We start from the raw sequence: 25,183 nt of genomic DNA, 5'->3' as shown, positions 1-25,183 counted from the left end.
GGTGAAAGTTGGGAACGGGCTTTCTTCGTTTACTCGTTTGAAATAAAGTTGGCTGTATATCAAATAAAATGAAACATATTTAGAACGAAATCTACCGACCTGTGTAGATTCTACCTGTTTGCCAGTGCTACCATAGTGCTGTGGAGAAGATGAGTGAGCTAGCGTAATTTCTTAGACATAAGAGCGGAAGATGTTAATGCACTTTTAATGAACGTATGTATATAGATGTAACACCGCACGATCGAAGTAGTTTTCCGAAATATATAATAGCACAGATCAAAATATAAATTTAAATATAATTGAATTTATATATTCAACTAGGGTATTACAAGCTCTTTTAAATTTCCAAGAAACAGGATTAAATTAAATATTTTACGGATATGTTACGTATTGAATAATATAAAGTAAGTTCAGAAAGTAGATTCTACCATAAAACTGGGAAGAAAATTGGTTATCTAGTCATTAAATATCAAAGTTTGACATATATTATATGATATAATATATATTTTTCATCGAATATTAACTACGTTTTTTATCATTTATAGTCCTTAATCGAGCGTATTGATATATTATAATTAGAAACAGGTACAAAAAAAATTAACACGTGAGTCAGATGGTTAGTTGGTCATCGGCTTCTTACTAACTGACTTGTGACATATCACGTATAAGATGATGCCTGAGGATGTGAGTGACATTGGCCCCGGATTTCGATTTATAAAATAACCCGAGCATTAGGCACATCCCATTATTATTTCGATGAATCAACTATGTAAATACTGTGATCGAGAGTCATCTTCGAATGCAGGTGGAGCATTTTAAATGTCTACTTAAGGGTATGACTAAAATCCTTATTCAACGAATAAAAAACCTATAAGAAAAGTTTTAATACATACATTTTAATGTGTGTAATTAATGTAAATATGTAAAATTTGAAACGATAGCCAGATAATTTATAAATTATAAGGCATTAAGCATTCATTACAATATTTAAGTTTTTTTTTCATGCGACAACGTAAAATTTCAAGGACCGTTGGTTTAGACAGATTGTAAGCTGTCAAAAAATTGTGAACGGAGCATTTTACAATAAAACGTATACGTTCGTACATTTCGAAACTTTACTTTAAATCTTTCGTTCAGGTTTGGCAAGCGTTTTTATAATTAACATATAACTAAAATTATTATAATCTAACGGTATTTACAATTGACCGGTGATGTAGACAAAGCTAGACACACCAAACACGTGAATTTCTTATCATTCATATCGCGTGTTTTCTGGCGCCAGGTGACATTGGCCTACCCTCAACTCACTTGACATTCCTATCATCCATCTCCATCTTCTAAGTAATCACTATTTATTTAATGCACTGCAATTTTTTTTTTATTTTGATTCGATGTTCTTAAATCTTACATTTTATTAAGCAAAATAAAAATATATATGAAAATATACTTCATTCAAGTAGACTTTTACAAGCTCTTTTGAATCATCGTTTTACAGAATTTTATTTAACGTAAATCTTGCTGTTTAAGAACTTGATTATAGGTGTCATATTACTACAAAAGAATATTTTTCTTTAAAAAGGACACTTTACTCTCGACAAATTGAATATTCTCTTGGTTACTAGGGCTTTTTGCAAGCTGACTGGGATAGGTACCAATCACTAATAAGATCTTTTCCCGGCAAACAGCAATACTTAGTATTTTTGTATCCCGGGTTTAAGGGTGAGTCAGATAGTGCCAAGGGGCATAATATTATTATATTATTTGTTTAAAGTGCTACGGGCAGTGGTGACCACTAACCATCAGATGGCCTATTTGCCCGACCACCCTACCTACACCACAAAAATATATATTTTGGTAAGAAAGTTATAAGTCATTGATATACAATTTCAAATTAATAAAAATTGCAATTTTTATTGCATATATAGCAAATGTGTACATAGTGTTTTTTATATATATATATGCAATTAATGTTACGTAACCCCATTTTAGTAAATCTCGTCTGTTTTTCATATCTTTTTTTGATGTACGAGTTGTAGAGCTTTTTATTTCGTAACGAAAAGACGACGCGAGCTTCTTTAGTACAGGACTACATTTTTCACTTAGCAAAACACTCTTTTGTATTCAACTTACAAACAGTTAAAACGCTTTTATATATAGCAAGAAGCCGACGATTAAAACAAAAACAAAAGCTATCAAAATTTATAACTAGTATTATAATTTGCCAATCAAAGCTTATGTTGCACAAACATCATTCAATAAGTCATTTTATTTCGTATAAAATTATAGGGACGATAAATCCGCGGCGTGGTGATTGAATTTAATTTTATTTTTATACATGATATATATTTGATTATATATGTGTATGTGTTTACATATTTAATAAAATATATAATTTAGCTAATGTAGAGTTCTTGCCGGTTCGTTTTAATACATACTATATTGGTGCCATAAAAATATATATTTATGACAAAAAAATTAGACAGGCTGGTCTATTTATTAAATTCTTAAAAATAAGGTATGAGCCGTGACGGTTCGTTAAATGTTACTACATAGTAGTACTCTACATAGACACATATAGTTTAATTCAATTGAAACACGTACTATCATTCTGGATACTTTTTTCGATAAGTGGATAAATATATATTTTTACTTGACTCTGACATTCCAAATAGACATCTGAGTCTTATTTATTTATATTGCTTATTTTTTCAATTATCTCTTATAAACTCATCAAGTAATAAATTATTAAACAAATATTTATCCAATGGTTTCGTAAGTAAACATAAAAAAATAAAAAAATGTTTTAGTATAATTGAATATAAAAAAAAATATTTTACGGAATGTAGGAATTAAAGACTTAAATATCACATTATGGATAGAAGACCTCTTCTCTTCGTTTAAAAATAAACTTAAGAGTTCTACTATAGTTCTCTACTGCGCAGCGGTGTGAATTATAAATACAAATTAAGCTCTTGAAAGTGATACTTAGCGGTATTTAGGTAAACGTGCAATCTTTACTTATGACCACGTACATCCACATGGTTATCTTATTCTTAAAATATCTATAAATTATCTGAAAGATAATTTATATCTACTACAAATTGAAATGTATCTCGTCAAAATAAAACCTACATGGCTTTCAATTTGTCATTTTATACGTACCTTTTCTCAGTTATATGTAAAACTTTCCACAGGCTACGAATAAAGATACCGAACAGAAGGAACGGAAGAAAACTCAGTACTTATTCTTTTGAAATCCAATGAATTACATGATTTTTATTTGGTATTCCTTTCTGCTTGATTCGTGTATGTGTGCGATAAAAAATAAAAATACATTATTTATACGATATAAAGTACTTTCCACAATTCTCGTTCTGGATTTCAATGCACGAAGAACAAAACAAATATTCAATACAGATGTTGTAAAATAAAAATTGTGCATTGAAATGTTCTATTTCAATACATTCTTTAAAATGGCAATACGATCTTTATCCACGGAATTTAAATGGTAAATCGCAACGGAAACTGCATAAAGGCGTTTATTGCGACATTTGCTTCTTTTTATTTCTTTATCTGTTACATGCATGTCATATCGGTGGAATTTCTATATATTGTTCTCAAATGGTTGGAGGAAAACTACCTGGTGGAACCAACCTACGGATAGGTACCAACCACTCAAACCTAATAAGTATTGTTGTCTTCCAATTTGAAGGTAGAGTCAGTGTTTCTTAGTTCCTAAGGTGGTACATTCGACACGTTTAGTTAATTATCTCGATTAATATTTTTTACACGGCTAATGACTATGAGTGGTGGTCACCACATACCATCAGGTGGCCAGTTCGCTATTTCAAATAAAGAATAAAAAAATCTTCTATACTTAAAAACATCTTCATTTAATATAATACTTTTAACCTATTACTTTGATAATGGTTTAAAAAAATATAAGTTATTAATAGTCCAGTATTTGTAATATTAAACAAAGGACAAAAATTCCTTTGTAAATTTATAAAGTACGACTAGACAAGGTTAAGAAATTTCTTAGCAAGGTATTGATGTGTATAGAAAGTGAGATCTTTATTTTTTAATACTTACCTACTTATAAAAGACTATGCTCATTTTGCTTTAGATTCGTCTTGACTGAAGCTTTTAGAATTTAATATTAAAAAGTTGATTGTTGTAGATATATATGTACAACGATTCAAAATCCTACTATGATAAGACTTTTATTAACTTGAGTTTTGAAAAAATTTAATCAAGAAATCGAACCTAGATTATAAATAATTTATGAATGAATGTCGTATTTCATATAAAACATATAAATAACATTTATTGTGCCTATGGGATACTTAAATATGTATTATCTTCGGATAAATTTCTCTACAGTAGAGTCGTTCAGTCCATATGGCTGTTCAGCTCTACATAACGTATGCTACATATAGAGTAGTATAACAATGAAACTAGCGTTATTCTAACATTGTGATACGCTGTGGAATGTAATATTATTGCTACGTGCGAATCCTTTCATGGCTCTATTTCCATTGGGAATCACCTTATTGACTTGCTATTTTCACTGCCCTATAAATTTTACATACAATGTAATGAATGTATAATATTATTTAGTAATATTAATATGCTTAGTATTAGTTATTAGATCGGACATTTTCGTAGTTGTTACGAAATATTTTGAAATAAATTATGTCTAATTTATTTTTTAACAATAAAAAATCTCAAATAAATGTTTTGAAAATATTAAAGAAATTTTTAATCGGCGTATTAAAATACGCCTCCAATGTGACTTTAGTTGGAAATATCTCTTACTTTTTATTTTAAGATCTTTCACCTAAACTGGTTCGCTAATCTCATCAGTTACGTCGGCGATAACGTGTTGATAATGTAAGTGTACGTATTAATGTTTATTCAGAAGGTTGCGATAACATTACGTTCAAGATCCTCTGTAATTGCGATCCTGTATCTGCCAGATAAAATGTCGAGGCGAGATGACGTCACCGCCGCAGGCGCAGCAAGATTAACCGGGCGACTGCCTAAATATAGAATGTAAACATCTTAAGTGAATCATTCCGTGCTTAAGCTATACGTAAACAATGTGATAATCGGTACTCTATATATCAAGTTGATATGTTAACGACCTATCGGTAAGTAGAAACCTATGTTATAAAAAAGGGCGCGACAAATCCAAAGTTAGGGTGAGGGACCATTACAAAACATAACCTCCAAATGTTGGGCTATTGTCCGGTGTAAAAAATGCAGGCATGGCGTGAGCCGGAACGCTAGCCGGCCGAGGAGCGAGTGCAAACGAACCGTCGAACTCGAGTCGAGTCAGTCTCATTCGAACGGAGCAAGAGCCCGCGCGCGCTCACGACCGGTTTCACTCGAATACTCTCCGATAACTTACCAACAAATAATTGCATGAAGTCATCGATTAAATTAAGTGTAACAGCGTTCCAACGCTTTACTTTAGCCTGTTTTACGAATGCCAATGATCCTTCGAGGATATATGTTAAATTTGCGAATTCGCTCGGATGTTCAAGTTTGACAGTGAACTCCACAAGTGTCCGTGAAAAAGTTTTGTGCGATCCGATTGGCTGATTTTGTTTTGATTCGTTTTGTAGAGTAACTGAAGGATGAACGGGACGCCAGCGAGGAGGCCAAAGAGCGCCTTTTCTGAGACGGTCAGTTACCTATAATAAATTATATCATACACACATATACATCATAATATATTATAGGTTTCCTAACTCCGATAGTGTTATCACCACTGCGTACTTTAATTAGCATATGATTGTAAGAATCATTTACCTTCTTCACAATAAACGTTGCACATGTGACTAAACCCATACCGAAATAAAAAATAAAACTTTGACGGTCACTGTCAAAGCTAATGGCGAGTGAGATGGTGTACGTGAGCAGGACAAAACAAAGGTGATTTGACCGCGTGAAACATATCATTTGTTTCAACCGTAAACTAGTATAGTATTGGTATTATTGTAGAGCATTTGAACTTGTTATTGTAGAGAGTTAAGCTCTTACAATACTCATAGTCCGAGTGCAGGTAACATGTTCAAACTTTTTCAATTGTATCTAATTATACTGGAAAACGACTAAAACTACGGGAATTGATTGGAAACTATTTACTTTGAGCACTCGATCTGCCTTAAATGAACATGTAACTATTTTATAACAATTCCAACCACTTGCCGTCGAACTGTTTCTCGCGACTTAAATTAAATTGTTTCGTCTCATTCGGGACCAATTTAATATAATTTTCTGAGTCATAATGTTCAATTATGCACAGTTTATATAATACCTTTTCTTTGATTATGTTGATTAATAAATATTATATATTTATATGTATTACAACATGAACTAAAATTATTATCGAATCACTATGATATGAAAATACAGGTTATTCCAAGATAATAAATAATTAATTCTTATTTTTATTTATTGTAGACCAATATTTGAAATCGTGTTAAAGATAAAAATGTATTACAGAATTAGTTAATTACTGACGGTTGTTAAATAATTTATCTAGTTTTCATTATAATGTATGTTTTATATATATGTATATATATATAACTTGCTTTGTTAATAGCTTATAATATGTTCAAGAGGAAATCCGTAATGTAAATATTGAAAAAAAAAAAACAATTTTTATACTCATTTTAATAATACTAGTCAAAACTTCATTCCAAGCGAAATTTGTCGCGTCGAACCGGTTATAAGATATATTCTTGTTTCTTTATCAAATTCACAATTTGATCTCTGTGTTATATGAAAGACTTTTTACAATATTTTTTATAGTAAACACTAAGCAATTAATTATTTTCCTATCCTCATACATTATGTAAGCGTTAGGTACTCAATTAGTTCTAAAGTAAGCGCCGTGTTTTTTTCATATTTATAATGGATATAGATTAATTGAATATAATTAGTATCTATTAATCTATTGATCTTATCTTCATTGCGTTGAGTGGAAAATGTAATTCATGATTGTTTGATATAGAAGCAATATGTATTTAATTTGCAAGAGTAAATAAATTGTTTAAGTTCTTACAATAAAAGGGACGTTCAATTAAACTTATCCCAAATAAAATTAGCGATTTACGCTGTTTAACTATTACGAATAGTTGAATCATGGTTTTATAATATTCTGATTCAAGAAAAAGTTCAAGAAAAACTTCATATATCGGTTTTGTATTTCTTATGAAAAGTTAAAAACATTATGTAATCTCAATTTAAGTGGATTGAAGTGTTTTTATGGAAAAAATATTTTTAAACCCACCATATATACACCATACATGGACTACCGAAATAAATGATACCATTTATTATACATTTTTAGAGTATCTATGTCACTGAATTCGTTAGCGTCGACGTTAAAAAATTTGCTAGTTTTTTGACAATATCCTGGAAATTGTAAGCGACGAACGAAGGGGTCATTTTTCATTGAAAAAGTACTCTAAACTCGTATATCGAGTTAGTGTATATGCTGCTGAAATTAAATTACATTACAAACTAGTTTAACCTTTTCTGAAATTCAAATAATGAGCTCAGCAGTATTGATTGACACTGATCTATCAGACGAGAATATAATTTCGTTATTTTATATAAAAGATGTTAATTATAGCTATGTTGCCGTATATCATTTACTTTTTGCCACGAAATTTTTTGCTTTATCCTACTTCATAACATCCGACAGCACCGTAAAAAGTTCAATTCCTGGATAGATGGCTTATCGGGATTTTAGAGGCATGAGTGTCAATTTCTAGGTTCTAAGCTGCAACTGAGGTATTTTTTTTAGATTAATTCCTAATAACCTTATATAGACTAGATCCAGGATCTGAATCCAAGACTTTTGGGTCCAATGCGTTATAAGTCTACTAATGTAATGAGGCAGTCAATGGTTGTTGTATTTAAATTAATATTAACCCACTTACCTGAATATTTGAATAAATATGACAATCATAGTTGTTAATACATTGATATAATATCATAAGCGTATATTGATTTAGAACGTTGATTTACTCCTTTTATAAACCAGAATTAATGAAATAGGTCAGAAGCAGATATTAAGTCAATCTTTTATTTATCGATGTTTTTTTTATTAACCTTGACCTGGGAAAGTTATCACATAAATATTTTAAGCAATATTGTTTTTTTTAATTAACATTATACAGAAACGTAATCAGTGTGCGTTCTTATATGTTATGAATAAATCATTTCTTTTGCATTGAATAAATAAAAATAAAAACAATAATTTATGTTTGTAAGCCCAGCTTGCTCAGTGGTTAGACGTGATTATAGACAGAATATTGCGGTTTCAAATCCAGACAAGCACCTCTGAAATTTCATTTGCCTAATTTTTGTATACAATAATAAGAACGAAAGGAAACCTATACGTATCCGATGGAAATCTGCCACACCACCCACCACCAACAAGCATTAGAGCACCATGGTGGAGTACGCTTTATACGCCTTACTTTTAGCTTTGTTTTCAAATGAAAACGAGGCTCAGAATTAGGGCATCTACAGACTTCTCCTCTACTTTATGCATGTACATACATATTACAATACAAACAGTAGATAGACAGATAGGTTCATTAGTCTATTAGTTTCTTTCACAACCAAAACTACTATTTCGATGGACATTGAATTTCCAATTTATAGCAACTCATACTTTCAATATGCACATACATTATTTCAATAATGAATATTCAATGAGAAACTAATTAAGCTTAGAGAGAGAAGGCAATTACGTCAATGCAGCTAGTGAGGAAATCGTCCGATTGAGCGTTTTTCTAAAGAACGCTAACGCGAAACTAATGCTTCTTATTAGTTAGTAGAGAAAAACCGTTTACAAGACACATGAACATGTTAAAATTACTACAAATGTTTAAAAATAAGTAATAAAAACAACACTATATTGAGATAAATCAAAATCAAATAAACCGATGAAATAGCCAGGAGTTTCAAATATTTTTTTCGGTGCAAACCTTTTTTTTTTAAATATATTTTATGATGGCTATTAACTTAATATTGTTATATTAATATAGCGTTTATATTTCTAGCTAAATTTAATATCGAAATATCTCGGCATTAAGTCTTAATTTGTACCCTTGCGGAGTCGGCACGATTAGCTAGTATATTAAAAAGATATAGCACGTTGTACAATCGGACTCAAAAAATGCTTCTCATTATTTCTCTTATAAATGATGATTCAAATTATAAACTCTATAATATACTTTATTTATGCGCAGTTAACAATTTTGACATTTAAATTTAACAAAAATCATGATGACGATGATTGGTTCAAAGAAAATTCAATTCGTATGACTTTCTGGAGTTGACTGTACCTTCTAAATTTTTGATTTGCGTATGCTGACCCTATAATTTGGTTGCGAGATATTCTTGTGAAAGTAGATAGGTACGTTACATGTGCACGTGTGATGTGCGCTGATGGTTTCAACTAATATTTCGTCTGGAATATTAATATTTAATTAAACAACGATTCTTCCAAAAGAAGAAGACACGAGACTTGTTTAACTAATCACTTTACTCTTTGTAGGTGTCCATTGGAACGTTATGCGACCGATAAATTGCCTTTTTGATTTAATATTATATAAGATTGCATCTAAAGGTCGAGATCCTTATATTAAATCCTGGAATTTAATATCACAGGACATCGGACTTGTGAAAGTTATTGGGATATTCTGTCTGGAAAATTCTACCAGAAGTCCGGACCGCTAGCATTGTCAATGTTTACAAACACGTGCTTTTGAAGTCAATAAAGCCGGCGTAAGATCCTACAACTCCTCAACATATACGAGGTGAGGAAAATATTTGCAAATAAATATACATAACCATCCTTCTAAGGAACACATAAACTAACCCGGGGAACTAAAACGAAGACAGTTCTTAATATTTGGCGTTTAAAAATGTTACAATAACTTAAAAATTGAGTTATAAATAATTAATAAAAACATCACTTTACCCGTAGCTTAACCCCCGAAGCTGTTCGTTTGTGCCAAAAATTTTGTTGCACTTTTATTATACGAACGTGATTGTAAGACTAAATCTAACAAGACTAGAATTTTTATGATTCTAGAGTATTTTGAACATTTGATATAATTTCTTAAAACTGTTTTTGAACAACTGCTGCTCAATTTTCATACATATGAAATTATATTATATATATATACAAATTTTATAAGACGCAGTTATAGTTTTCTAATATATGTCGAATAAATTTCCTAACACAATTTAAACACTGAGTACTAAAAAATACAACGCAGTGCATTTTTTATAATGAGTCTAAGGAAAAGCCATAAGTTGTTATGAAGATTTTTGTAAAATATTGTAAAATATTGAGCATTTTATATGTGAATATTACTCTAGAAAAAAGTAAAAACCTTCATATCAATTATCACTCATACATTACGTTACTGAACTCTAACGTTACACTAAAAACGTTTCAATAAAGCTAATAAAACTTATAGTGGAACAATATATGACGTGTCGTTATTGGTAACAGATAGGGCTCGAACGATAGTACACACAGACTATTGATACTTATGGCTTTGTTATACGAAACCGAATACTCAACTGACTAGATAGTTTCAGCAAATATGATACTCAAAGCTAAAAGCTCACGAGTGAATATAATAAATTTGAATTTGGAACTTGAATCGAACTCAAAAAAAAAAAATTTAATAGTCTTTGTCACTATCGTCAAAGTAAAATTATAATTTTACTTTGACGACCTCCGTGGTCGAGTAGTGTGTACACCGGTTTTCATGGGTACGCCACTCCGAGGTCCCGGGTTCGATTCCCGGCCGAGTCGATGTAGAACGAATTCATTAGTTTTCTATGTTGTCTTGGGTTTGGGTGTTTGTGGTACCGTCGTTACTTCTGATTTCCATAACACAAGTGCTTTAGCTACTTACATTGGGATCAGAGTAATGTATGTGATGTTGTCCAATATTTATTTATTATTTATTATTATTATTATTATTTATAATGAAGTTATAAAGCTACACTATTATTATTCTTTAAGATTTGACTTATTTCAATAGAGAAAGTATACTGTATGAGTACTTTGGTCGATATATCTTGTAAATCGATACAACATAAATACACCGATATCCAAAGCCAATGCCTCGAACCCTAATAAGAGATAAAAATAGTTACCTTTACGAATACCCGTTGATTGAATATAGGATGCAGTCATCTCAATACTATTCTTTTTCTATTGGAAGAATGCAATATGACTTTCGATTAAAAATTGCCTATTCAATCAAATTTTCTTATAAAATGTACATGACTTTAATTTCTTTTGAAGTTTCTTTAGTAGGATAACGTAATATTTTTTACTTAATACTTAAATCCAATAGAAAAGAGTATTAACTAATATATTAAATAATTTCCGTTCAAAAATAATCTTTAACAGAAAAAAAAAAACTTCGGTCTAACGAGATCATTTAACAAAATCAATTATAGAAATTGTTTTAGTCCTTCGCAATTGATGCGCCTACCATTCATTCCTATTTATATATAGAATAGTAAACACAGTGCGTGATTTATATTATAATTTTATATACCAATCATATGATCTTCAGCAAGTCCACGTTTTGTTATACTGATAGTAATATTCTAAGGGGAAAAAATATTAAAAAGAGTATCCGGAATTATTATAATGCTGACATTGAAGAACAATAAATTCCTTTTATTTTAATTTATTTGTTATTATCTTAATCTCAATTGAAATAAGGAGATTTTTTACAAAATAATTAAGATACATTCATTTCCCTCGTTTATAACTAACCTTAATAAGTAGTTCAAATTCATACTATATATTGGGCGTACATTTAAAAATAATAACTAGACGTTGTTTGTTTAAATAATGGAAATGGAAATTAGTTTGTTTTTATTATTATTATTATAAAGTGGTATTGTATTATTGGACGCGACAGTTGTATGCAAGAATAATAATAATATATTTATATAGTATATGAGTTATATTGGTTAAACTGAAATTATAATATAGCAAATTTAACATCTTTAGAATCACAAAATGTAATGTTATGTTTGCCAACAATATATAAGACGTTACAGTTACCAGTTTTTATATTTGTAATGTTTCGACTATCAATAATAATTAATAATAAAAATTTCAAGTTAAAAATTGAAATAAATTTAATACTTCTCTTACATGTAGATGTTATTGAAAATTTCTAACATAACGCATTAAATAACGTGTTTATGGTAAGGAAAATGTAAATAGACTATTTTAGAAAGGTGAATTATTTTTAGAACGCACGATACTGTATGGTGCGGTAATAAAACTGGCCTTTCAAGGCTGTTATTAGCATTTCATAATTAGCATTAAGCCGTGGTAATATCCTTTGGTTCGCCGGGGAGCGTTCACGCGAATATATGCCTAATGAACTATGAAGCATAATTTGTAGGAGCAAAGCTTGCGTAAATAGCCCCAATAACGCCTCCCGGTGGGAATTGATTTACTAGTACTGCTTTAAAATTAATTCCGGTTTTGTGGTTATACAAATTTGTAAAACTGATTCTGTTACGAGGGTTAATTAATTTTGAATTTATAATCATGTGTATATTGGCGATTAATTTTGTTTTGCTTACGACGAAACTCACAAATATACCCGAGTTAATAGCCTTAAATGAGTAATTAAAAAAACTAATCTTTTAAGCTCTACATTACACATTGTTTCTTGTGTAAAGGTATTAAATAGGAGATTTTTTTGAATAGGTTTTCAATTTTTGGTAACAATTTTAACTTACTATATGAAAAAGTTATTTTAATGGTATTATTTTAAAATCCAACTTGAATTATCTTTCCAAGAAAACAAGAAACATAAGCTGGTAAAAAGAAAACTCTGATCTGCCTATTTAAACTTTGCACTGAACTGTTCGAAGCAGTCGTTAGGTAGCATTTGTCTCTTAATGCGAACTTGAAAGACCCTGTTTTTGCAGTATCTACTTCGGAGGAAAAATTTCAACGCATTCCCTCAAATGAACTTAACCGAGGGGCCTTGATGACGTCATATATATCATTATCATTTAATGAAGTTTTATTTCTTCGAGACCGCGAAAAAGTGGTCAATTACACTTCTTTTAGGTTTTTAGAATTTGCACACTAATCTAATAATTACGTTTTCTACGATCGTAAAATAAAAATATTCTTAATAAAGCATACATTTACGATATAAGATTTTATTATTGAAATTTAAATTATTCTATACTACTCTATTGCAAATGTTAAAAAACATTTTAAAATGTATTTCGATTAAAATAATATTCAAATATAAAAATAGTTCATCAAAAGTACGCTTTTTATCGATTTTATTCGTATGTATAAAAATGAGACATCTATTAAATGTAATTACATATATATTGTTTATACATACATAGTAAATAAATGAAGTTTATTTTTTGCCAATATAACATATAATCCTTTTTATCACTGGTAGTATTTTTACGGAAGCTACCGATATATACGAAATATAATAAATATACCAAAACTTTTTTTAGCTTTCATTTCGACGTATTCCAACGTTAGGAGTTTTCACATAAATGTCAAATTCGGATTGCCCTCACAAAAAAACGTCGCATGTCTTTTTGTTCATTTGTTAGCTGATAACGAGGTTCCTCTGGGAGATGGTACAATTATGTAAAATGGGTACGAGTATGTAATATGGCATTTTCGATTTGGAGTGAACTTCTCACAAAATATCATGGCTCTGTTAATTTTATTTTCATTTATTTAGTCTTCATTGGATACAATTTAGAAAAATATATAACAGATAAATCGTAAAGTATGCTAAGGCCCATATCAGTCACTGAGATTTCTTCCAGGCACTGCTCTATATAGGCATAAAGAAATCATAAGGCAGAAAGAAATCGGGCATAGTGCGCAATACTTAAATAAGAAAATAACTAAGAATTATATGTAATATATGTTTCTATATATAAGCAATACATATAGTATTGTTTATATATAAAAATATACTCTTATTATATATATCTGCATACGTAACCCCTAAAAAAGGTAAATGAGAAAAATAATTTATTCGTAATCATTAAATAAGATAAAACAACTAGTGTTTACGTCAGATTTCGTGTTTTGTTTTGACTTAAAATATTAAAAAAGTATTACTCCCAACTAAATATTACGTCGTCAAATCTTACGGGTCAGTTTTACACCCAAACACACCAATGGACGTTTCACATAATAGAAATGGAAACGATATTATTGATACGGATTATTCTTTTAAACTTTTTAACCGGTCGAGCTCGTTTTGGAAGAAACCAAAATATAATTTCGAAAAATTATATTTTCCAATAATATGAATGCGATGGTCAAAAACTATTTTCAATGTTCACGCTTACAAACTCTAAAGTATACCACTTATATTGTTTCATATATTTAAAAAGTACTGAAAAACCTAACATAATTGAACAAAAATCCCATTCTTTACTATAAAGATGGAACATTGCTTACGGGAGAACTAAAACGATTATAAATTAAAAATAGTGGAACTATAATACACGAGTAAGAACACGTGACAAAACTGAAACTTCATTTTGCATCGGAAACGCTTTATATTGAACGTTAAATATTTGAAAATATATTCGGTCTTGAATTTTTTACTCCCATCGCTCTTAAAGTTAAATTATTTTTAATTGTACGATAAACTCGCTCTATCCTCTAAACATGGTGTTGATGTACTACCGACTGATTTTAGCAACGACAGCCATTCTAAACAGAGACTGATCATTGCACGGGAGTAGAAAAACTGCCAATTTCCTAACTCTGCTGCTTCTGGGTTTCTTTTGAAATTTTGTTTAAAGAAATAACCCCAAATCTTTCAACTGTCCAGTTTTTCTGAGAGTTGAGTCATGACCATGAGTTTTACACCATTATTAGTTAGCCCTATTCCATTTATAATTATTTTGTTAATATTTATAATATGTCTAGATGAATATGGTCATGATGATGATTGGTTGTGATCTATTTTGACCAATGAGCCAATTGAGCTATCGTTTTATTGGGAGTAACATCTTAAGTTTTCACTCTGGACTTTTTCATAGATTCATAAAGAAAATATTAAACCCAAGACATTGTTATTGTTATGAAGTCTGCAGAAATTGGACGATTCAGATGCTGAGTGCTTTTTAATTGTAAAGTCTATCGAGATGGAATTTGTATTTTATTTGTATATAAGTAAGTTGAAAAAATTTACAATAGTACGTTTTTACACTTCAAATATTATATCCTATAGTTAACCGAACGATACTCGCTCGAAAACTTTCGGATTTTAGTTCTTCAGGAGTGGCTTCTTCACACATTATTAGATCATATCAATACTTATATTCGGTTACCGGTTAAATCGACGGCCTCTTCAATATAAAACTTCATCCACGTGTCAAAACAATCAGAAAAAAAAATCGACATTTACGGAAGAGGTTTCACTTAAATTTTAATACGAATCTATTAATTGTGTCTCGACAATTGATCATCCTATTTATGGAGTTTTTGACATGTCCCTACATAAATAGCGGCCTTCAATATGACTTCAATATTTAATTGCAATTACTGTGATATTACGAGCCCGAAAATGCATTTCATTTTTGTGTTATCCAAATGCATAAAAGTGCTCAGGAATACTTACATGTGTTGTGAATATTACAGTGACGATATATCGATGGAAATTACGAAAATCGGCTCCGGAGTTTTAAAGGCCAGTCCAAGGTAAAGCAGTGTGCACATTCAAGGTTTCGATGTTTAATACGGCTGTATTTCAACCTGACATCAACCGTTTGTTTTATTTTATATTAAATCCACGTGCTGCAGTAGCTTAATTACTTGGCATTGCCATTTACGCTGTCATTTAAAAAGCAATAAATTATTATATGTAGAGTATTTTCAGGAACTTCGCTAATGAGCTCATAAACAATGCTTAAAATTAATGTTATTTTTATTAGCAGCAGAAAACGATGCTGATGGCCATAATCAAAATAAAATACACTTATTCTCTTTAATTGTAACACTAGTTTATCAATATTGTTTTTATTGGTGTGTATTTTTGAAGATTGAGGTGCCGGTATATTTAAAAAAAAGTGCAACTGCTTCTGTAACATAAAATCGTCATTTTCAAAATAGAAGTAAAGAAATGTTAAGTACACTTGATTCAAATTGTAGTCACTATATCTAGCGGTAAGTAATCACTTTATTTTGAAAGTGATCAATATGTTTATGGGCGCTATTTCATAATCTGCGATAATAAAACGTCATAGTACCAAAATGATAAATACTGTTGAAATTCTGAAACTGTCAAAAATTTGACAAATTTAAGCAATTTAAACACTATAAATTCTGGATCTTTTAAACGTCCAAGGTCACTGAAGCGAGTAAATATTCACAGAATCATTAATTAAAACCGTTGCCGCAAAATGAATTCTGTTTCTAATGAACACTTCAAACGCAGTTTTCTTTGAAATCCCACGTTTCGATGCAATTGTGAGAGGTATTAATTTAACAAAGAATGACGGACCGTTTAAATTAATATATATATTTTACTAATGAATTTTATTCGAATTCATAAATAACAGTGAAAATCTTGTACTAAGAAAATACTATGAAAATATCGAGAGGTTTCTCGAAAGTTTTGTTGAGATATTAAAAGTAAATATTTTTACTTGCAAATGAACGTTTTGAAATACCAATTAAAACCCTAAAATAATTGCCAAAGTCTAGTCTATCAAATTAAAAAGTAAAGTTGCTGTATTACATTTACATTACATTAACAGCCTGTAAATTTCCCAGTACTGGGCTAAGGCCTCCTCTCCCTTGAGGAGAAGGTTTGGAGCATATTCCCCCACGCTGCTCCAATGCGGGTTGGTAGAATACAAATGTGGCAAAATTTCGTTGAAGTTAGACACATGCAGGCTTCCTCACGATGTTTTCCTTCACCGCCGAGCATGAGATGAATTATAAACACAAATTAAGCACATGAAAATTCAGTAGTGCTTGCCTGGGTTTGAACTTGAAATTATCGGTTAAGATGCACGCGTTCTAACCACTAGGCCCTCGCGGCTCATATTTTGCTGTATCTTTTACAGCTGTTGCTGTATATTTATTAACAATTATACATCACATAGAATTAAATATATAATATTCGTCTATTTTTTGTAATTATATATCTGAGTCGATCGCATATAAAAAAAAAACACTTGGAATTTGAAATAGTAATGCAAGAATATTTCTAGATAATTTAAAACTCCGTTATTTCTAACACTGATGACAGGAGAGATAGTTAATTTTTCACCCAGAGAATCGGAATTGCAATTCAACGGAGAAAAGCTGCTAGTTATCTTGCCACTATTCGAAGCAATCATGATTTGTACAGTAGCTATTTTTAATTTGATTTATAATACAATTATCTTGAGTACTCAATGTAAATAATGTTGAATTTGATTTGAAGTCGATATCGTCATTTGTCTTCAAGATATGCAATGCTATAGAAACATTTACGAATAGACATATACATTTACATTCAGATATTCTTCCAAATTATCGCAATTTGGACTTTAGGGGGAAACAAAATTGTGTAGAGTAAAACTTTGGTTACCTATCGCTTTACGTATCGTTTTCAAAATGGTTAAAATGTTCCAATAGGACATAATAAATATTTCTACCAAATAAAAATAATTAGGAATTGTGTCATAAATCAATCCGTTGTTGCATGATAAAAGGACTACAAAAAATACTCTTTTTTACTTATAAAAGGGACTCTTTATAAGACTTACATGTATAAACAATATTACATCTAATATATTTATCATATATACAATCACTTTTAATAAAAATATTATTATTGTATTATACAATTATCACCCTACTGACTTTATTTCATAATTTAAATAAAGAAAAATGATTTATTTTAAATAAAACTTTTCGATTTCATTACACAACTTCAAATCAACATACTAAGTATAATTATTTTATGCACTAAAAAAGGCTCAATGAATGATAACTTCAAATGACGACTCAGATGTGTCTGCACAAAGCCCGAACTTCGTAAAACCTCATATTTATAAAACAGGAATCGTTTTATTCAAATTAACTATATAAATTCTACAACTTTTTGTGCCTGCAATAACGTTACGGATACGGATACAATAATATCCAATATGAAATAAAACTATTTAGCGATAGAAAAGATTGTTGTGGCAGCTTGTAAGACTTACCTCTATTATAATTCCAATTAAATGATTTAATTCTAAAATTGCACGTTTTTCTGTTCGATAATTCATTATCAATCCAAGTCTTTGACATTGCATTCTCTACTGACTTTGTATAACATTAATCATTCAATTTATAAATCCACAAAAGGTAACGTGTAGTATGTTGTAGATGTCCATATGTGTGCCATGATGTCTTGCTTAGTGGACGCTGTGGATATGAAACGCTTAAACTGGTAGAGTCCACCCACGCACTACATACGCTAACGCTAAGCCACAATGCTAAGTTATTATTATTGTATAAAGCCCATTCCATAGATTACAGGCCTATATGAAAATATAATATTACTGTTTTAAATTTAAGACAAGCTAGAATTTATAGCACAAAATTTATTTATTTGTCTATTAATGTTTCTAGATGTAATGTCTCTCATAGCTAAGGTATTTCTACCGTTGAAGTTACAGTTTATTTTATTTAAAAAAAAAAATCATCCTGCTTTTAAATGTTTTAGTAATGTCGATATTCATCATTAAACAAAAACAATCGTAACGTAATCAAGGAAGAATATATAGGACTTTTTGGAAAAAAGTCTCTTACATAACATGTACAAATATCTTAGTAGAAAACCAGTTTAAAAATATAATAGTCGAAGGAACGATGAATATATTCCGGCGTAGCATTTTTACAACATATTTGGCAATTTAAATGCAACGACATTATCAAGCGTCGTGGTACGAGGCGCGTGGCAACTGTGGTGCAATTGGAATGCAGACCCGCTGAATCACCTCATATTTACGAGCTGAGCATAGTGGAGATAGTTTCTGATCTGGTAATATTATCCGCTAGGTGGCGCAGATGCAATGGTTCTTACCATATTTGTAAAATTAAGTAAAATGAAGTTTTTATTCGGAAATTTTAAATTGATATACTTTACTTACACACACACACTTACACACTACACTTTCTTATTATACACTTTCTTCAAAATAAGTGGTAATAACTAATTTCATTGTGTTGTACTATTTGGTATTTCATTTATTTACTTATATTCAAATAATTGGCACCTAAATATTACATTCCGATAAATTAATAATACGATATTGTTTAAGCTTTTCTAAATATAAGAAAGAACTAAATCGTAGGTGGACGAAGCCGCTAAACAAATTATAAATCTGCAGAATCAATTCATGAGACAAGATAGCTCAGCAAACAGGACCCGAGAATCCCAAGCGAAGGTTCCATTAATGTTTCAGGAGCCAAATTTGTGTTTGCAATTCATTCCGTATTCAGCGCCGAATAAAATCATCGTTAGGGAAGCTGCATTTGTTCAAAAAAGAAACTATATACACAAGGCTCAGGTGAACTGAACGCAAAGTCTATAGCTTAGGCTACATACAGAAACTTGAAATTTAGAAGTAACCTAGCCGAAAGTTTTTCGCGAAATGTTCCTAAGAGTGAAGATGAATCCTCTTATTTTCGAGGTTATCCAAACGACCCGCTTAGTTTCATTTTAGCATAGCATGACAAATAAATCTGGTACAACATATACCTTAAAATAATCTTTTATTTTTATGTATTAATATATTTCTTTCATAATAAAATACTTGCGAATATATTGAATTGATTGTCATTCGTTTTCTATAAAAGTAGTAGTTCTCTAAATTATTATAATTGATATAAACCTACCGGTAAAATATAATGAATTGTATTAGTATTATCTTGCCAGCGAATAATGAATCTTTGATAAGGGTAAGTGATAACAATATCAACTCATAATGTATTCTCCGTACTCCGAAAATGTTTTGACAGTTCACTTTATCAGCTTCATATTATTATTAACATAAAAATATTAACTTTCGAGTAAATAAATATATTTAAATATTTAATATGTTTTTATTGTAAAATTTCTTTGTAACACCTCAACATTCTAAGGGTTCGTGTAAAAGATATTGGATATAAACAAGTCAAACAAACCAAAGTTTTTACTTTATCAAACTATATATTTAAATTATTTTATAACAAAACCTCAGCAATTATAATGTAATCATTTGTAGATATGATCATATTATGATGATGATTACTTCCCGACTGATTTTGGCCACGGCCACCATTCTCAAGGAAAATACAGAGTCAACCTTGCAAGACATATAATACACAAGCGCGTGGTCAAACCCAAGTACTTTATATACACTCACTCAATCCGATAGATTATTAAATTTGACACAACCGGAATCAGGTGTGATGCACGGGGCTGTAAACATTGCTAGCTTCGTAACTTTAACTTTTTGTCGCTGACAAGAATTTCTCGATATCAAAGTGTGATAAATTTTTAGTGGCCCGACCTGGAGATTAGACTACAGAATCAGCGATTAAGCCGCCTCTTTTTTACGCAGTAAAAACCTTCAGAAAGATCGAGGAACCTTTCTGAAGGCCACTGGGAGCAAGATCGTCTTCGGCACGGATCGAAGAAGTTGCGGGTTTGTATCCATATAACACATCCGCGTCCCTCGTCCTACAGCGCTGTGCTCTGCTCGTAGATTTTCTCAGGGATGACGATGATCTTAGGTCCCGCACTCCTCGATAAATATAGCAACAAGAAATATGTAACGTCTGTAGATACTAAACATATCGCCAGGAAGAAAGATGACAACTTCTTCCTTTACACTGACAATATAAAAGCATAAATCCACAATCAATAATTTTATAATAATATATAAATATAATATACTTATATAAAAACTTTCCTACGTTAGACATGATTAGGAAACAGCCGTTAGTCAATAGATGTACATAATACAAGTGAAAATCGGACTCGATCTAAACGGTTTTGACAAACTCTTAGGCATATGCTTGGCTAATGCATTGGACAAGACTAGAAGATAAAATATAAAATTTCAACAAGGTCGTTGTCTCACTTACGTAATAACTTGGCAAGAACGTTAAGAGCTAAGCTGTCCCAAGATGTGTTTGTTTCTTTGAAACTTCCGCTGATGAACAAACATAGAAACTTTAAACTATTCTGACGTAAATATTTTAGCTGCGAAATATTTTTAAGAATTAAAAACACCTCGCGTGTTTCATATTACAAAACAAATGAAACGGAAGATGGATGAGTTCAGCTATAATGTAAAGTATTCGTGGCAATGCAGGTTTAACTTTAAGAAAACAATGAAATCCAACTAAATTAATATTAGTATATACTTTCCTTTGATATTGTTTATTAATCAATTTCAAGTCTCATTGCTTCATTAGGAATCTTATTTCTATATTAGATTTTAAGAAAGATATAATATTCAAAAATGTTCTGGTCGAATTTACTTTTCGGTGAAGAATCTCAAACACGACCTGTGCAAAATATATTATAAAGCATGCACGTGGCAATAGAAGCACTGTTTATCCCGTAAATCTTATAGTGCTAAAGGACCCTGTCATTCAGGGCAATCTGATACGACCGGAAAGGATCAATGTCTTTAAGTACTTTCCGAACGATTGTATCAATTCTAACTTCCTGATACTTGCTTTTGAGAAATGCAGAAAAAATATACATAAATATTTAAGATATATATATATGTCTGTCTGTCTCTTGACACTTAAAATCATATCTTGGGATTTGCAGAACCAATAAAACACTACTAGCACGTGCATTTTGGTAGTACGTTAGATGCTCGTGATATGTCCCTTTTATTATTGTCATTATTTATTTTATTTTATCTTGGTCATATTATGACATCTGCTTTTAAAGAAATAACTGCGTCAGCAACTGCAACCGCATGACAGCGTAGATATAAAAACATACTTATATTTTAAAGCCATCGATATAAATAATACCCACTACAAGTAAATATACAGTCAACAAACGGTCACTGAACTCAAATTAACGGAAAACCATATTAATATCAGCATAAACTACATTAACAGGCAATTTAGACAGATTTACCTTCCTTGTACATCAAACTTAAACATTGCATTATCGGCTAAAAAGCCAAGGGAATTTACTAAAAACAAGATTTCAATAATTAATATACTGTACATAAACTGTAGATTTTTGAACGAGTAGCACAATAAAGAATGCCATAATTATTTGAGACTTCTAAGTATCCTTTTTTCATGTATTATATACATACAATCCCAAATGTATAATACGGGATAAAAGCTCCCGATTGATTGAATACTGGATTTCGACCCCCTGATTACGAATATGACTTTCAAAAGACCTAAATGTTTATTTCAGACTCTCAGACTGTCAAACATATCCAAATAAATTTACAAAATTCATTTAGATGTTTTGACACAGAGTCAAAAATCAAAATATACTTTATTTAAGTAGGCTTTTACAAGCACTTATGAATCGTCATTTTATAAAGCTGTATTAAGTGCAGCTAGTAAGGTTCCCAATGTAGATTCTACCGAGAATAACCGGCAAGAAACTCAGTAGTTACTCTTTTCCAACATTTAAAATACAAAGTTGTATTAGTTCATTATAATCATATATGTTTATAATATATCCTGCTTGGAAGTGTACAAGTACTAAATCCAATTTTTTGATCATCTTTATAATCTTGTATTGAATAATATGTTTTTTTTATTAATGTATTTTTTACAAATGATTTGAATTTATGAAGATAATAAGAACATAAAATTTTAACTCAAAATATAACACAAGAGTATTATAGGACGACACACGATAGTACGCGGTCGTCTTCGCCCATTATCATTGATACTTATAAACAACATCTTTAAGCCACAGTTTCTATGGAGTTCTGCTCATTATACACGTACCTTAAATTAGATTTACTCACGCAGCACAACCGAAACAGGAAACCGGAAAGTATTGTGCTTGGCTGTAAATTTATTTGGGTGTGCAGACTGGCCCGTGCAATGGTATAACTAGTATACTATTCTCTTATACCTCACTTATACACACGTATTTGATTTAGTAGAAATAATCCTAAGGAATGTTAATGACACAATAACTTTGATATCACCGGCTATTGTTTTCTAGAGCGGAAACGAACTGTGAATCTCTAAGAATCGTTCTGTTTGTTTCGCTTTGTTTACTTCATACAATGAGAATAACGTTTGATTTCTTATAATACTGGTTATAGAATTTAACTTATACTTAATATAAAAACTATTTGGAATATATTTTTTGATTTTTTATTATATAAAAAAACTTTTTGGTGCGCGTAGTGAAGACGTAAACGTGGAAGAGATATTTTATTTAATTTTGTTTAGATAGACGAACTAGAAAATGGGCCACCTACAGTTCGCCGGGAAGTGGTAACCACACATATACATCGGCACTGTAACAGATATTATACAGCCCTTATATCGTCAATGCGCCATCAACCTTGGGAACTAAGACTTTATGACCCTTGTTCCTTTAGTACACTGGCACACTGCCGGCACACAAAGTTTATTGCGAAAGAATATACATAATATAATGAATTGGAGGTACAAACAAAGACGGGCTTGCACAAAGCCCTACCACCAGGTGAAATAACATGATACGTGTCCTTGATATAATTTTAAAATATATTTAAAGTTTATCAAAATAGATGTCCCAATTTGAGCATATGTTTATAGTGATAATAACAATTATCAGCATCTTATCTTTATTTACTCAACAATTATTTAGAGTTATCGATAAATATTATCAAAACATATTTAAAGAAGAAAAAGGGGTATTTGAAAAAGTTTTATATACTTAAATGTATTTCGCTGTACGTATTTAATATAACACTTACAATGGATACAGAAGAAAGACAAATAAAATATGGGCACTTGGCATATTTTAGATACACCCAAATATTTTGCATTAATTTAGTTTACTATATGTATATATATATACTCCTACGAACAACACCCCCTTCCTCCCCATTCGTAGACGAAGCCACGGGTAAACTAGTAAGTTAATAACTCTTTAAATATTATTTTTGAGAATAGAGTTGTAATCAAAAACATATTTGACGCTTCTGTATGAAACAGTACGTAACATAGAAATAACATTTTACTAAAACTAAAAATCTGAATATTCTTTATTCAAGTGGGAATTTTGTGCGCAGGTACAGAATCAATGACATAGAAGTGCAACATTGCGTCCCCAACATCGGGATTTTACTACTATTTTGAAGAAAAACAACATTCCATCAATACGACCTTTATGATCTTCAGTGCTACCAAAGAGTAAATTTCTGGAGAGACTTGATGACCCATTGGTCAAGACGTGAATCTTAACCGTTAGTTCGAACCTGGGGCAACCACTAATGTATTCTTGTGCTTAATTTGTGTTTATAGTGCCATCTTGTGCTCGGCGGTGAAGTAAAACATCGTGACGAAACCTGCACATAGTGGATAAGAATCCAAATGTCACTTCTATCCACCGAGCCGAATTGGTACAGCGTGGTGGAATAAACTCCAAAACTTCTCCTCAATAGGAACAGGAGGCCTTTGCCTAGCAATGAGACGTTCACAGGCTGTTACTTTACAAAGATCAACAAGATTAATAACTCCATCACGCAATGTAAAAGCTATTTGTACCTTCGGTTTGTATGAAGTTAGCTCGATAATTCACTTAGCTGGTTACGACGAACTGGATTAGCTCCGATACGCTCAAAATATATTTTTACCTTCAATTAAGTCCGTAACAAAATTTCCTACAGGCACTTAATAGAATTAGGATAGAAAAGGGATTGATATAAGTGCCGTTTTATATTTTATGGCTTCTGTGTTTGAGGTATCTTTGGATAAAGTATTGAATGTCATGCAAATATATCGCAAATGTTGTTATATTATATTATATTTAAATGCCAAAATTGTTAGTATAAATTCCAATCCGTCTATGGACGGAATAAGGACTACCACTCATCGTGGAGACTATATAATGTATAG

The 25,183-nt window shown here is 30.7% G+C and overlaps 1 protein-coding gene across 1 annotated transcript in view; it reads left to right on the top strand.

Moving 5' to 3' along the window:
• The first annotated feature begins 5,627 nt into the window (after positions 1–5,627).
• Positions 5,628–25,183, top strand: part of LOC125064024 (four and a half LIM domains protein 2) — a 151,673-nt gene continuing 132,117 nt past the window's right edge. Inside the window, exon 1 of the mRNA XM_047670791.1 lies at positions 5,628–5,690. Coding sequence (XP_047526747.1) covers positions 5,643–5,690 — 48 coding nt within the window. The 5' untranslated portion in view covers positions 5,628–5,642. The remainder of the gene's footprint in view (positions 5,691–25,183) is intronic.

Source organism: Vanessa atalanta, chromosome 5 (assembly GCF_905147765.1).
Source record: "Vanessa atalanta chromosome 5, ilVanAtal1.2, whole genome shotgun sequence".
Classification (NCBI taxonomy): domain Eukaryota; kingdom Metazoa; phylum Arthropoda; class Insecta; order Lepidoptera; family Nymphalidae; genus Vanessa; species Vanessa atalanta.
Note: the sequence above shows the minus strand (reverse complement) of the source record. Positions and strands in the feature narration are given on the sequence as shown.